Genomic DNA, 16694 nt, shown 5'->3' with positions numbered 1-16694 from the left:
AATTAGTCTACATTAGAACTAATGTAAATGTGTGAAAACACATTCCTCAATGGAGCATTTCCTTGTGAAAGCACTAAACTGCTTGAAAATATTTTATTGTAATGTGTTTCTGATTGTTTGTGCATTCCATTCTGTGGTATGATGCTGAAATGTTTTGTTTGTTATTCCATGCACTTGTGTAACAAAAATGTCACCAAAAGAACCGTCTTGTTGTTCATCGATCAACCCGACTGCTGGAATCATGTTCAAGATCCAGAAGCTACAATAGAATGAGAAAACTAGATGACATCAAATCTTTACCATCATCCAATTTGTTCACAATTTCTCCATTGTCTCCTCCATCACAACTGAAGATTTAAAGCTTGTTTAATTGAATGGAGTCATGCTTGTTCATTTCCCTCTAGCCCTGCCTGCCACTTTTAAAGAGAAGCTAAAGCACCAGGATAAGAAGGAAGGCGAGAGCCTCACTCTTTGCTGTGAGTTATCAAAATCTGGGACCAAGGTTCAATGGAAGAAGAGCTCTGAAATCCTTAAAGCCGGAGACAAGTATGAGATGAAACACAAAGAGACGTCTTTTGAACTCAGAGTTAAGGATTTGAAGGTTGAAGACAGTGGAGAGTATTCCTGCGAGTGTGGGGACCAGAGGACATCTGCAATTGTCAAAGTCACCGGTATGGATTAATGATCTTATCAGCCAGAGTTAGTCAGCTAGAGTTTTATTGGCAGTAAACAGTAATTGTACGATTACATGGTATTTTATGTTTCTGTTGACACACAACAAATGTTAAACTTTTTTTTTTTTTTTTTTACTGAAGAAATGTTCTTTGCTGGGAATAATTGTATCACCTTAAATTGAGATGTAACGTTACATTGGTTGTACAGCATTACCGGCCACCTTCAAACAAAAGCTGGAGAGCCAGGAGGCTGAGGAGGGAGGCAGTGTTACTCTGCACTGTGAACTCTCTAAACCTGGAGTCCCTGTGGAATGGAAGAAGGGAACAGAGGTGCTGAAGTCTGGAGAAAAGTACCAGATGAAGGAGAACGCTTCTGTGAACGAACTCCTGATCAGCAAAGTGGTGCCAGAAGACAGTGGAGACTACAGCTGTGTGTGTGGAGACCAGAAGACCACAGCAAGCCTCAAGATCAAGGGTAGGAGGAAGACCAAAGGTTATGGGTCAACCATTATGGGTCTAGTTAGTATTTTATAAATGTCACTTTCTGTTGACACACAACAAATGTTAAACTTTTTTTTTGTTTACTGAAGAAATGTTCTTTGCTGTCCTTTTTAATAGTGAATAATTTATATCACCTTAAATTAAGATGTAATGTTACATTGGTTGTACAGCATTACCAGCCACCTTCAAACAAAAGCTGGAGAGCCAGGCGGCTGAGGAGGGAGGCAGTGTTACTCTGCACTGTGAACTCTCTAAACCTGGAGTCCCTGTGGAATGGAAGAAGGGAACAGAGGTGCTGAAGTCTGGAGAAAAGTACCAGATGAAGCAGAACGCTTCTGTGAACGAACTCCTGATCAGCAAAGTGGTGCCAGAAGACGGTGGAGACTACAGCTGTGTGTGTGGAGACCAGAAGACCACAGCAAGCCTCAAGATTAAGGGTAGGAGGAAGATTTATAGTACAAGACAACTGGAAATGTAGCTGGTTCTGCACAAAGTATGTTAGCTTATCTGATGTTTCCTGAAACGTTACTCATCAGGACCTAAATGGGTTGTTTCCATGACATTGCTGTATTTAAAGGAGCTATATTGGTGATTCAGCCACTACAGCACCAGCATCTCAGACCAAAACAAAGGGGCGCATGCAATCTATGCTTTGGCCACACCTCCCTTTTTCATTCTCAGCAAAGTAATTATTTCTAGAATATTTCAAGGAAGTATTTTAAAGAAAGTATGTCTTGCCTAAATAGTTGTCAGAAACATAATTTAGTGAACCATTTAGAGAGTTTAGTTATGAGTGAGGTGTCATGTTTTCCTGCTTCCCACGACCGAGCATTTGCATGCGTGGAGGCATCTGGCTCACGAGATTCAGATCAAACTGTCAAACTAGGTGTTGCAGATCAAATATGGATCATGATCCAGCAAGTGCGTGTCCTATTTCCTGCATAACATTTTGTTAGATTTTACCATAATCATCCAGTATCACCTCTTCATCTGCTGGCTCGTGTAGTTTCTGCGTTGTGTTTATCTCTTGATCTTCTCATACCGGCTGTACATCGTGGCCATTCCCCTTTAATGCAATCCATAATCATAATAATTCACCACCGTCAGATGTGTTACCTTTCTTGGAAAACGTTGTTTATTACATAAACAAAGCCTCTGTAATCAGATGGAAACCAATTCTGTAATTGTCCTTGACTAAAGTCATCTCTTCTGCTTTTAGTCCAATGGTGGTTGAGGCCTCGTCGTTAGCCAAAACCCTTCTTTGTTAGCCGAAGCTAGCCTCCTCGAGGCATAGGGCGGGGGGGGAGGCCCCTCCCACCACCCTCTAGTTAGTGCTCTGTCTCTCTCTCCACGTCTGCTCGTATCAGCCTTGCGTCCTGTTCTAACTTAAACCCGGAAGGAAACTCACATTATAATATTCTCGGCATAGCAACGACAGGCCCGCCCCCTCTTCTCGTCGCTATGTGACGCGCTGTCATGGCAACTGCTCTTCACCTTTAACCCACATTAAACGTCTGTTCTATTGATGTCAAACTCTCTCTCTGACCATTCTGCATGCACACACCCTGCTCGCTGCTACCACACTGACTCTCTCTGACCGCCTCCACCACCACATCTACCTCTCTGACCTGGCTATAAGTAGATGCTATCATCCACCAATAGTTAACACTATATACACCTTGAAAAACCTCGACATCCTTCATTCCTCCCTTTTGATTATTCAATCAACCGTCAGAATCAACAAACTATTTGGTTTTTCAATCATACTCGGCTGTTGTTTTAACGTACACAGCCCCCCTCCCTCGTGCCAGAGGAAGGGAGACAGCATCCCGTCAAAACTGTGATCTCGTTAGTCGATGCCCACTATGCATTTCCCGTGGCACCAGGGAACACACCGTAGTCCATCCACCCAACGACACCCAGAGGCAACCTCACAGCCACTTCGCACTCCCTGGGAGAGCTAATTTTTTTATTTACATTTTTTCCCTCTACCATGGTTTTTACTTACTTTCTTACTCTGACACTCTTACTCTCTTACACGACACCTCCCTGTCGTCATTGATCTTGCTGTTTGAGGTCTGTCGCATTTCCCCTTGTGCACAAGAAAAATCGAAACAGACCACCCAAACCAACAACATCAATATATCTCATACTCCTGTAAATTATTATCAATGAACACACAGGACTTCACGCTGTCGACTTCACGCTGTCGTCTTCACGCTGTGTCTTGTCTCGATCTTGATTGATTCTGGAAGGAAGTCCCTGTTCATGATTCAACAATAAACCTGCCCATGATCTCTGTTTCAAATGCCTCGTAACAGCGTCTCCGCAGGAAGGCCCCGTGTCTGCCTCGTCCTCCCCTGGGCAACACCGCCTGCGACCGCCGGACTCCACCCGTTGGCCGTCTTCCCCGCTCGCTGTCGATGGTCCTCCCTTTCGGTATCGGTCGTCTCCGGACTCTGAAAGCAGAAAAACAACCCAGGAGTCCCCTGTACACTCAACGGTACCCCTTGTGTTTTCCTGGCCACTCATATATCATGGCATGGGACTTGCAGCTCATCCCCATATTGTCATCTCCAGTTCTCTGTATAATTTTTTCCCTGCAAGCCCCTGCCATGACCACGCCCTTTCAGGCTGTTGGACGTTGTGAGTGTCATACAGCCCATGGCGCTATCGTTATCTATTAGTCTACCCCCTTCTCAACACACATATCTGTCCTACAGGGCGGTTCCCTGTTGTCGTCTTCCGTCGCGACACCAGCAGCTACCGATACCCACTTCCGCACCCTTATCTTCGTCCCAGCTTGGCCCCCAGCGCGATAGTGCACGCTAGTTCTTTCTGGTGACTGTGTACTCTGAAGACTCTTGCCCTACCTGGTGTGAGAAGGAGCAGCTGGACATTTTAATCCCTCTTTATTCCAAATTAAACTCTTTAATTAAACTGCTGGAAATTTAAATCCCTCTTTATTCCAAATTAAACTCTTTAATTAAACTGCGCCCCATCTATAATTCAACTCTATTTAATTAACCTGTCTATCGATATTATTATTATAATAATAATATTCCCCCTCTACCTGTTCCAGTATCCTAACTAGAATCACTCCCTGCACTACCCCACTCCGCCACTAGATGGTAGCAGAGACCTATATTTAAATACTTCCTCTCTACCTCTCTGCCACTAGATGGTAGCAGATATCTTTAAATATTTTCCCTGCATTACCCCACTCCCACCCCTAGATGGCGGCGGACTCATTCTCTAAGGCTAGAGTCATCTAGCTGACGTGTCTCCCATATCTCTAGTTCTTTCTTATCTCTGTTAGCCTCCTCGTGGAATATCCCTTCTTGCGGCCATTTTGTCTCTCTGGTTTTTGTTGACATTCTTTCTCTAAAACTCCACTCCGTAGCCCCAAAAATCACAGCTGTTTTTCTCTCATCTTATCTCGCTCATACGATTCTGCCCCCCTGTCTCTGGGCCTCTCCCTCGCAGCCACTGCTCTCTCTTCTGTCTGTGACTCTTGTTAACATTCCCCGGTAGATAAGACACACAGCTCTGTTCCGAAGCTCTCTCAGCTCCGTTGTCCTATCTACCTACAAAAGGACGCTATTTCGGACTAAATATTCCCCTCCTGTCTGATAACATACTGCACATTTTAAGGCAGACCCCATCATTCAGCCCTCTCCTCTCCTGTTATGACCGTCTGTATACCATATTGCCAGTTTAAGGCAAACTGTACCGTCTAGTTGTCATAACAGTATTTTTCCCGTCTCGCTTCAGCCGTCCCTTCTCTCTCCTCATCTCGCATTTACTCTCATTCTGCTCTATTTTGCTTTCCTTAGTCATCTGTGGCTGTTTTGGTTCCCTTTCATTCGTTTACATTCCTTTGTGATAAAAATGGCTTCTCTCTTCAAAACAAAAACCCAGACAGCTGCTCTGCCGTTCTCTGAAATACACACAGCTTGACCCCCCCCCCGTATTTCAAACTCCATATTCAAAAACACTCCTCTGGCTTTCTCTGTGTCGTTTATTATGTTTACGGATGCATATCTGTTAGTTTTTATTGGCTTGCGAGGTTAGATAAGGCTCAACCTAATCTAATCTCGATCTGCAATCCGGCTGTCAACGGCATCAACTGTTAGATTTTACCATAATTAGCCAGTATCACCTCTTCATCTGTTGGCTCGTGTAGTTTCTGCGTTGTCTTCATCTCTTGATCTTCTCATACCGGCTGTACATCGTGGTCATTCCCCTTTAATGCAATCCGTAATCATAATAATTCACCACCGTCAGACGTGTTACCTTTCTTGGAAAACGTTGTTTATTACATAAACAAAGCCTCTGTAATCAGATGGAAACCAATTCTGTAATTGTCCTTGACTAAAGTCATTATTCAATCGTCTCTTCTGCTTTTAGTCCAATGGTGGTTGAGGCCTCGTCGTTAGCAAAAACCCTTCTTTGTTAGCCGAAGCTAGCCTCCTCGAGGCATAGGGGGGGGGGAGGCCCCTCCCACCACACTCTAGTTAGTGCTCTGTCTCTCTCTCCACGTCTGCTCGTATCAGCCTTGCGTCCTGTTCTAACTTACACCCGGAAGGAAACTTACATTATAATATTCTCGGCATAGCAACGGCAGGCCCGCCCCCTCTTCTCGTCGCTATGTGACGCGCTGTCATGGCAACTGCTCTTCACCTTCAACCCACATTAAACGTCCGTTCTATTGATGTCAAACTCTCTCTCTGACCATTCTGCCTGCTCTCAATCCTTATCAGTTGTTATGTGCTGAACAACTTTTTTTTTTATATGTATAATACACCCACAGAGCTTTAAGAAAGGTGTGGGATAAAAGTATTGCTCCCCCCCAAAAAAAATGTGTTAATGAATTTATAATTTTTAAAAGATGTTGCGGGTCCAAAATTTATGTTATTGTATGTTGCAGCCATTTATCTCTTACCTACTTGGAATGCTGAAATGACATGCTGGTGCTCTAGTGTGCCATCTAGTGTCTGAATGTTATCTACAGTATAGCACCTTTAATGTTATCGTTAGTTTGTCAGTATGCCTGTATTCTCCATGTTTTTGGGTACACACTACACACAATTGTTCATTGTCCATGTTTCTATGTGATTTGTGTCTATGTTTTGTTTGAAAGTGTCATATAGTTTGTTGTTTGATGTAATATTTCCATTGTTCTATTTATTATTTTGAAGATATTTCATTGTGATATTTAAATTTTAGTTATTGACTTTCAGTCGTTGAGTGCTAACCGACTAACGGTTCTTCAGCCCAACCAGTGACCTTCAAACAGAGGCTGGAGAGCCAGGCGGCTGAGGAGGGAAGCAGTGTTACTCTGCACTGTGAACTCTCTAAACCTGGAGTCCCTGTGGAATGGAAGAAGGGAACAGAGGTGCTGAAGTCTGGAGAAAAGTACCAGATGAAGCAGAACGCTTCTGTGAACGAACTCCTGATCAGCAAAGTGGTGCCAGAAGACAGTGGAGACTACAGCTGTGTGTGTGGAGACCAGAAGACCACAGCAAGCCTCAAGATCAAGGGTAGGAGGAAGACCAAAGGTTATGGGTCAACCATTATGGGTCTAGTTAGTATTTTAGAAATGTCAGTTTCTGTTGACACAACTAATGTTAAACTATTTTTTTTGGTTTACTGAAGAAATGTTCTTTGCTGTCCTTTTTAATTGTGAATAATTTGTATCACCTTGGAGATGTAATGTTACATTGGTTGTACAGCATTACCGGCCACCTTCAAACAAAAGCTGCAGAGCCAGGAGGCTGAGGAGGGAGGCAGTGTTACTCTGCACTGTGAACTCTCTAAACCTGGAGTCCCTGTGGAATGGAAGAAGGGAACAGAGGTGCTGAAGTCTGGAGAAAAGTACCAGATGAAGCAGAACGCTTCTGTGAACGAACTCCTGATCAGCAAAGTGGTACCAGAAGACAGTGGTGACTACAGCTGTGTGTGTGGAGACCAGAAGACCACAGCAAGCCTCAAGATCAAGGGTAGGAGATATATTTGGGATTTTAACACCTGTAAATTAGAATATGTTTTTGTAACTGTTTTCACTCTATATCGTTGACTACAAATTGTATGTATCTCATTCACATGAAATGACAAATGACAATTATGGGTTTCTCTATGATGTTAAATGTTGAACGTGTTTGTTATTGTGTGCCATTTTCTGTGAGTTGTCTTCACTCTCATGTGGTGTTTTCAGTGTGTCTGAAGTACCGTGTGATCATGTCCCGTAACGTCTCTGTTGCCGTCTCATTGTCTTCATGTTGGTGATATTGTGTGTTTTCTGTTGTTCATTCTGGAGTCAATTGTCTTCATGTTGTCTTGTTTTTCCGTCTGTCTGTCACTCAGACTCAGTACTGTTAAAAACTAAAATCCAGAGCACTCAATGGCAATTCCACCTTCTTCATGGACGCATTATATCAGATTGCTGCTGTACTGTGTTCTGAAATGGATCAGTGGGGTTGGATCACCTTCCACTCAGTTCTTTGTTCTTTGCTGCTGTGAAATGGATCACTGGGGTGGATCACTTTCCTCCTTAGTGCTTTGCTCTTTGCTGCTGTGAAATGGAATTGAAAACAATATCTCTATGCTGGTCCATGATTTACTCTTTGTCTGCGGTTTGGTCTATTTTATCAGCAATTAAGGAGATTAGGCTCAATCTTCCAATGTGTCTGTTGGTTTACTGCATTGTTGGTAACAGACCAAATGCCCAGTATCTTTATTCCTGTCGACTGTTTTGTTTTCCCTCCTGCATGCCAATTCTAAGATTTTCTTTGATTTGAAACTTTGTTTAGGAGCATACTGTACCGTTGTTGTACTAATTATCAGTAGCTGCTCAAGAAAAGTACAAAATGCAAGAGGTTAAAGAGACAATAGAAGGTAAAGGGCAGTGAGGATTTTCAGCTTGGCTTCCTGCTTTGGATGCTTAGTAACCAATTCATAATTTAAGAGAAATCATATTTCTGGTTAGCTAGCCAATGTAATCTAAACAACAATGGATATTTTATCTGATACCTCTCGCTTTCTTAAACAAGGATGATTATTCAGACTTGTACTAATTATAAAACACTGTTTGATGGTGTACGTTCTGACGTTCTGAATTGAAAATGTTTCATCCCAGCTGCTAAGCCTTCAGCTCCTACATCAGCTGCTCCGACTGCTAAACAGGACCCCATGCAGCAGGAGACCAGAGACTCAGAGGAAGGTACGGAGAGGAAGAGGGGTTGTTACAGTTTCCCTTCTTTATAAATTGCCTTTACATCTATTCCCGTGCCACTGGACAGGCTCTGAGGATGTTATTGGTTGTGTTTCGGTAGCAGTGTTCATGGCGGCTGTGTGCCTCAATGTGGCATGTTGTTTCATTTGTGGCACATATTGGCTTATTTGAATATTTTCAAGTAGGCTAGATTGAATATTTCCATGTTTATGTTTTGTTGCCGGCTTTTTGCTGTTTTTGCTTTTGTGGTAAATTGGCTCTTCTGTCTGAGGATGTTACTGGTCATCTCTAGCAGTGTTCATGGCAGCTGTTTGCCTCAATGTGGCATGTTTAATTTGTGACACCTTTTTTGATTATTTTAATGTTTTTAAGTAGATTGGAGATTTCCATGGTTATGTTACACAAATGTTATAATTTATTTTGTTCATCCAGTGGTTTGGGGTTGTGGGAGTGTGTGTGCGCACAAGCATGGTTTTGTGCGAGTGTGTGTGTGTGTATAGTATTGTTCAATGGCTTAAAAACCATATGATATTTTGTATCACATCTGGTAAGCCTCTAGCTCCAAACAGGAGCAACAAACAGGAGCTTCAGAAATAGGAGCCCACAGTGGCAATTGATTACTTATTGTCCTTCCACTTTGTCTTGTGGCTACATTACTTAGGGTTTTCCCTGATAACTTTCTGTCATTTTTGTGTCCACTTGCTTATTCCATGTTGTCATGTGCTTTGTTGCACTTTGTGCCAATATTATGGAAAAGATGCTACAAGCTTAGTGGATTTCTGCTGGATGTTTTTTGTAAGACTTGCTTGGCTTTGCTGGTTTATCAATTGTGAGCCGTTTAAGATTGTTGGACTGATGTTATGTTTGATTTTAAATATGTGACACTTCAAACTACTGAAAAAACTCACAAACTGCAGCTGCACAATCAAGAACTTCACAAACAGGAGCTCAGAGTGGGAGTTGAAGGTAGAAACTATATGAGAGATGTGTTTGCATGGTTCTTACCAATGCTGATATCTCCACCATGTTGACCTATCAACTGTGAGGCTTTCCACAACATTTCTTTCATCTCATGTATTCATTGCAGCTGTGAAGGCAGCAGCTCCATCAGTAGCTGTGAGAGATGAGCACAAAATGCAGGAGGTCAAAGAGACAATAAAAGGTAATGAATGGGCAGTGAGGATTTTCAGCTTGGCTTCCTGCTTTATTTTCAGTGCTGTTTTTACATGCTAGAATGTGTGTGTGGGGGGGGGGGGGGGGGCACTTGCTTATTATTACCTCACTCACTGTTAATCAGCTTTAATTGTGAATTGTGGCCAGAAGTATTGCCTTAATATTGATTATTGTGGCCAAACGTATTGCTTTAAGAGTGATTACTTCTTGTCCACCTGCTTCGTCTTGTGGCTAAACTACTTAGGGTTTTCCCTGATAACTTTCTGTCCTTTTTGTCCACTTGCACATGTCATGTGCTTTGTTACACCTTGTGCCAATATTATGGAAAGGACGCTACAAGCTTAGTGGATTTCTGCTGGGTGCTTTTTGTAGCATGAATGTTGGCTCATCTGTTTATGATGTTGGGAGCACATTTTGTGCCTAGTCTACCACCAGTTGCTTTATTCATAAAATGATTGGCAGATAATGTGTTGCTTACATACTTGTTGCCTCTCAAGATTTGTTTGTAAGACTTGCTTGGCTTTGTGAGCTGTTTAAGATTGTTGGACTGATGTTACGTTTGATTTTAAAGCTGTGACACTTCAAACTACTGAAGAGACTCACAGACTGCAGCTGCACAAACAGGAACTTCACAAACAGGAGCTCAGAGTGGGAGTTGAAGGTAGGGGAGAGACTATATGAGATACATGTTTGCATGGCTCTTACCAATGCTGATATATCCACCATGTTGACGTAATGAATGTGCAGTGAGGATTTTCAGCTTGGCTTCCTGCTTTACACTAAAAATATATTTGTGGCCATTTAACAAAATATAAACAGAACTGGAGGCACTTATCAATGCTGGAGATAATGATTAACATTCTTTAAGCAGCTTTGTAAACAAATTAGTTTTGGTTAGCTATCCAATGTAATCTAAACAACAATGGATGTTTTCTCTGATACCTATCACTTTCATAAACAAGGATGATTATCCAGACTGTGGTTTTCATATTGAAACATGTTACGTTACCATCAAGGTCAGGTCTTTACATTATTTTTCCTAAATATGTGGGCCACAAATGCACTTTAATTGTGAATCGTGGCCAGAAGTATTGCTTTAATATTGATTATTGTGGCCAAGGGTATTGCGAGTGATTACTTCTTGTCCTTCCGCTTTGTCTTGTGGCTACACTACTTAGGGCGGGATCTACAAAGGGTTTGCACGGCTTTTTCCAACGCAAAGCCGGTGCATATCCTCTGAAACTCTATCTCTGTATCCACAGAGGACGCGCAACGGGTGAAATTAGGTGGCAACTGCGTTCTGCCAACATGTCCCCTTTCTATGCAAATGAGCCTTATCGAAAAATGCTCCGTATCCACAAAAGCCGGCGCCAATTTCACCGACCAGTTAATGCTACGCACCTACCGTCTTCACAGACATGGTGGTAAATAAGCGCAAATCCCTAAGCGATATAAAGAGGCATCATGCCAGCGTCACTGCCATCATCACAGGTGATCATGGCAGCAGTAATTGTTGCCAGACGCAGGCATCGTAATGCCAGGCGTGACCATGAGAGAATATTTCGAAGGAGAATATCACTCTGGATGAAAATCAAGGATGATATTGAGCCAGCCACCCAGAGATTCCATGCAATCGTATTTATTATTTAAATATTGTTATTTAACGTTGTCGTCGGCTTTCCCAATGTTGTCGGCGTTATTGATTGATTGATTTTGATTTTGCATCATGATGCAACTTTTATTTGCTACTTGTTTTATTAAGTATTCATTATATAAAGCACTTTGAACTGCAATCCGTGTATGAAAGGTGCTATATAAATATGTTTATTATTATTATCATTATTGACTGCACTCACGTTCCAATTGTACCACCGCACACACTTATGCTCAAGAATAAACGTTTCATTTATAACGTGTCGTCGGGTCCATGAGGATTAGATGCTGGAAGCAGGCCAATGAAACGTTTATTCTGGAGTATATGATAATGCAGGTTCTATTATCCTAACTAAACATTAAATATAACTTGCTCACTCAAAATATTTGTCAATTATGAAGTATTTTCACTGGCACAGTGCCTAAATTGTCAAGAGGGGTGTGTTGTCGCGGGAAAAGTTACAGTATAGTACAGTAGTATTAATGCAATAAGGACGCTCCCTTACATTTTGTCCTGTACAGCCAGAATCTATGGACGGATTTTGTTGATTGAGGTTTCGTTAAAACAACAGAAAATAGATCTTATAAAAGGTATATGATTTGTTCGAGAAATATGCAGCAGCAGGCCGAGATAGCCTTCGCTAAGTGGCATGATTTGGTCCAAGTCTGGCAGTGAACGATATTATAAATGAGGCTATAAGCGACTGACTATGCCACCTTACATTTCGTTAAGTTAAGCACAATAGAATAGAATATAATTATGAAATCAAATATAGGCCAGGGCTTTACAACTTAATAAAGAGATTGAATACAATTAAATGGGATATAAACTAAATTAAATATTACAATAGAATATAGTAAGTGTCAATGTAATTGGAATAGGACATTACAAACATATGCAATGACGACCGATAGTGACAAAAACACAGGACGCAATGTGTCATGAAAATACAAATTAAGCAAGCTCTATACATTACGAAGTAAACGAAATACAATACGAAATGAACGGAATACTAATGTACTATTCCGTTAATTTCGTATAGTATTTTGTTTACTTCGTAATGTATAGAGCTTGCTTAATTTGTATTTTGTGTCTATGCCTCATTTCGGGCTTATTTTTCCACTTCCTGATATATGTCAACACGGCTGTCAGGAGTGCAGACTGCTCCACGAGCCAAATGCACTGGAGCAGATCAGGGGAAAACTCCACACATAATGGGCGTGTCTGCGCTGGTATCTCATCTGCGCAATGTCCTTAGTGGATAGCTCGCAAAGACGGAGCAGAATCCGTGTGCAAACCCCGCGCAGTTAAGGGTGCAATTCCCACCGCGCAATCCATTCTTAGTGGATCCCACCCTTAGTGTTTTCCCTGATAACATTCTGTAATTTTTTTCCACTTTCTTATTCCCTGTTGTCATGTGCTTTGTTACACCTTGTGCCAATATTATGGAAAATATGCTACAAGCTTAGTGGATTTCTGCTGGGTGCTTTTTGTAGCATGAATGTTGGCTCATCTGTTTATGATGTTGGGAGCACATTATGTGCCTAGTCTACCACCAGTTGCTGTATTTATAACATTATTAGCTGATAATGTGTTGTTTACTTGCTTACTTTCTTGGCTTAGCTGGTTTAGCAATTGTGAGCTGTTTAAGATTGTTGGACTGATTTAATGTTTGATTTTAAAGTTGTGACACTTCATACTACTGAAGAAACTCACAAACTGCAGCTGCACAAGCAGGAACTTCACAAACAGGAGCTCAGAGTGGGAGTTGAAGGTAGGGGAGAGACTATGAGATGTTTTTGCATGGCTCTTACCAATGCTGATATATCCACCATGTTGACCTAATGAATGTGCAGTGAGGACTTTCAGCTTGGCTTCCTGCTTTACACTAAAAAGTGTTTGTGGTCACTTAGCAAAATATAAACAGAACTGGAGGCACTCACCAATGCTGGAGATATGATTAACAATCTTTAAGCAGCTTTGTAACCAACTTATGGAGAAATCATATTTTTGGTTAGCTATCCAATGTAATCTAAACAGCAATGGATATTTTATCTGATACCTCTCGCTTTCATAAACAAGGATGATTATCCAGACTATGTGGTTTTCATAATGAAACACCTTACGTTACCATCAAGGTCAGGTCTTTAAATTTCCCCCCCAAAATATGTGGGCCACAAATGCACTTTAATTGTGAATCGTGGCCAGAAGTATTGCTTTAATATTGATTATTGTGGCCAAAGGTACTGCTTTAAGATTTATTACTTCTTGTCCTTCCGCTTTGTCTTGTGGCTACGCTACTTAGGGTTTTCCCTGATAACTTTCTGTCCTTTTTGTCCACTTGCTTATTCCCTGTTGTCATGTGCTTTGTTGCACCTTGTGCCAATATTATGGAAAGGACGCTACAAGCTTAGTGGATTTAGGCTGTCTCGTGATTATCTTGTTATGTTTTTTCTAGCATGAATGCTGGCTCATCTGTTTATGATGTTGGGAGGGAGCATGTTTTGTGCCTAGTCTACCACAAGCTGCTATATTTTTTACGTTATTGGTAGATAATGCGTTGCTTACATACTTGTTGCCTCTCAAGATTTGTTTGTTAGAATATTGTAGCCAAAGCCTATGCTTTAAGAGTGATTACTTCTTGTCCATCCCCTTTGTCTTGTGGCTACGCTACTTAGGGTTTTCCCTGATAACTTTCTGTCCTTTTTGTCCACTTGCTTTTCCCCTGTTGTCATGTGCTTTGTTGCACCTTGTGCCAATATTATGGAAAATATGCTACAAGCTTAGTCGATTTCTGCTGGATGTTTTTTGTAGCATGTATATTGGCTCATCTGTTTATGATATTGAGAGCACATTTTGTGCCTTGTCTACCACCAGTTGCTGTTTTTATAACATTATTGGCAGATAATGCATTGCTCACATACTTGTTGCCTCTGAATATTTGTTTGTAAGACTTGCTTGGCTTTGCTGGTTCAGCAATTGTGAGCTGTTTAAGATTGTTGGACTGATGTTACATTTGATTTTAAAGCTGTGACACTTCAAACTACTGAAGAGACTCACAAACTGCAGCTGCACAAACAGGAACTTCACAAACAGGAGCTCAGAGTGGGAGTTGAAGGTAGGGGAGAGACTATATGAGAGACGTGTTTGCATGGTTCTTACCAATGCTGATATCTCCACCATGTTGACCTATCAACTGTGAGGTTTTCCACAGAATTTCTTTCATCTCATGTATTCATTGCAGCTGTGAAGGCAGCAGCTCCATCAGTAGCTGCTAAAGATGAGCACAAGATGCAGGAGGTCAAAGAGACAATAGAAGGTAATGAATGGGCAGTGAGGATTTTCAGCTTGGCTTCCTGCTTTACACTAAAAAAGTGTTTGTGGTCACTTAGCAAAATATAAACAGAACTGGAGGCACTCACCAATGCTGGAGATATGATTAACAATCTTTAAGCAGCTTTGTAACCAACTTATGGAGAAATCATATTTTTGGTTAGCTATCCAATGTAATCTAAACAGCAATGGATATTTTATCTGATACCTCTCGCTTTCATAAACAAGGATGATTATCCAGACTATGTGGTTTTCATAATGAAACACCTTACGTTACCATCAAGGTCAGGTCTTTACATTTTCCCCAAAAAATATGTGGGCCACAAATGCACTTTAATTGTGAATCGTGGCCAGACATTTTCTTTAATATTGATTATTGTGGCCAAAGGTACTGCTTTAAGAGTTATTACTTCTTGTCCTTCCGCTTTGTCTTGTGGCTACGCTACTTAGGGTTTTCCCTGATAACTTTCTGTCCTTTTTGTCCACTTGCTTATTCCCTGTTGTCATGTGCTTTGTTGCACCTTGTGCCAATATTATGCAAAGGACACTACAAGCTTAGTGGATTTCTGCTGTCTCGTGATTATCTTCTTTATGTTTTTTTGTAGCATGAATGCTGGCTCATCTGTTTATGATGTTGGGAGCACGTTTTGTGCCTAGTCTACCACCAGCTGCTATATTTTTTACGTTATTGGTAGATAATGCGTTGCTTACATACTTGTTGCCTCTCAAGATTTGTTTGTTTGAATATTGTAGCCAAAGGTATTGCTTTAAGAGTGATTACTTCTTGTCCATCCCCTTTGTCTTGTGGCTACGCTACTTAGGGTTTTCCCTGATAACTTTCTGTCCTTTTTGTCCACTTGCTTTTTCCCTGTTGGCGTGTGCTTTGTTGAACCTTGTGCCAATATTATGGAAAATATGCTACAAGCTTAGTCGATTTCTGCTGGATGTTTTTTTTAGCATGTATGTTGGCTCATCTGTTTATGATATCGAGAGCACATTTTGTGCCTTGTCTACCACCAGTTGCTGTTTTTATAACATTATTGGAAGATAATGCATTGCTCACATACTTGTTGCCTCTGAATATTTGTTTGTAAGACTTGCTTGGCTTTGCTGGTTCAGCAATTGTGAGCTGTTTAAGATTGTTGGACTGATGTTACGTTTGATTTTAAAGCTGTGACACTTCAAACTACTGAAGAGACTCACAAACTGCATCTGCACAAACAGGAGCTCAGAGTGGGAGTTGAAGGTAGGATGAGAGATGTGTTTGCATGGCTCTTCCCAATGCTGATATCTCCACCATGTTGACCTATCAACTGTGAGGCTTTCCACAGCATTTCTTTCATCTCATGTATTCATTGCAGCTCCATCAGTAGCTGCTAAAGATGAGCACAAGATGCAGGAGGTCAAAGAGACAATAGAAGGTAATGAATGTGCAGTGAGGATGTTCAGCTTGGCTTCCCGCTTTACACCAAAACAGTGTTTGTGGCCACTTAGCAAAATTATATTTTTGGTTAGCTATCCAATGTAATTTAAACAACAATGGATGTTTTCTCTGATACCACTCGCTTTCATAAACAAGGATGATTATCCAGACTATGTGGTTTTCATAATGAAACACCTTACGTTACCATCAGGTCAGGTATTTAAAACATTTCCCCAAAATATGTGGGCCACAAATGCACTTTAATTGTGAATCGTGGCTAGAAGTATTGCTTTAGGGGACTTTCCCACTAGGCATCCGGGGTCGAATCAGAGCACGATCGCATCAAAATAAGTGTGATGAGAACGCTCCCCCCCATCACCGGGGATGCTGATTCGCTCCAAGACGGAACACTTGAAAAGGTGGTTTCCGGTGCGAACCAGTGTCCCCGACAATGGAACGGATCGTGGTGTGCAACTGCAAGCAAATCTGTAATGCTTTCATGCTTGCTTGAATTTTGGGCAGATAAAAACATACAGCAACAACTGGACAATACCCACAAAAACTATGATTTTTATGGGCAATTTGGCGAGTTCAGACCTCAACCAAACAAGCATGTTGAGCCTCACGGCTCAGTGGATCGATGAAAACTTCGAGATGAAGAGAGCCACATTACATGCCCAAGACTTCCCTGGCTTGCATACA

General features: G+C 41.5%; 1 protein-coding gene across 1 annotated transcript in view; it reads left to right on the top strand.

The window, feature by feature from the left end:
- Positions 1–16694, top strand: part of obscnb (obscurin, cytoskeletal calmodulin and titin-interacting RhoGEF b) — a gene marked incomplete at its 5' end in the record, with an annotated part of 220305 nt that overhangs the window by 80552 nt on the left and 123059 nt on the right. Inside the window, 5 exons of the mRNA XM_084326891.1 lie at positions 405–671; positions 883–1149; positions 1346–1612; positions 6452–6718; positions 6911–7177. Coding sequence (XP_084183017.1) covers positions 405–671; positions 883–1149; positions 1346–1612; positions 6452–6718; positions 6911–7177 — 1335 coding nt within the window. The remainder of the gene's footprint in view (positions 1–404; positions 672–882; positions 1150–1345; positions 1613–6451; positions 6719–6910; positions 7178–16694) is intronic.

This window comes from Notolepis coatsorum (genome assembly GCF_963971535.1).
Source record: "Notolepis coatsorum genome assembly, chromosome: 13".
Classification (NCBI taxonomy): domain Eukaryota; kingdom Metazoa; phylum Chordata; class Actinopteri; order Aulopiformes; family Paralepididae; genus Notolepis; species Notolepis coatsorum.
This window is presented reverse-complemented; position numbering and strand designations above follow the sequence as displayed.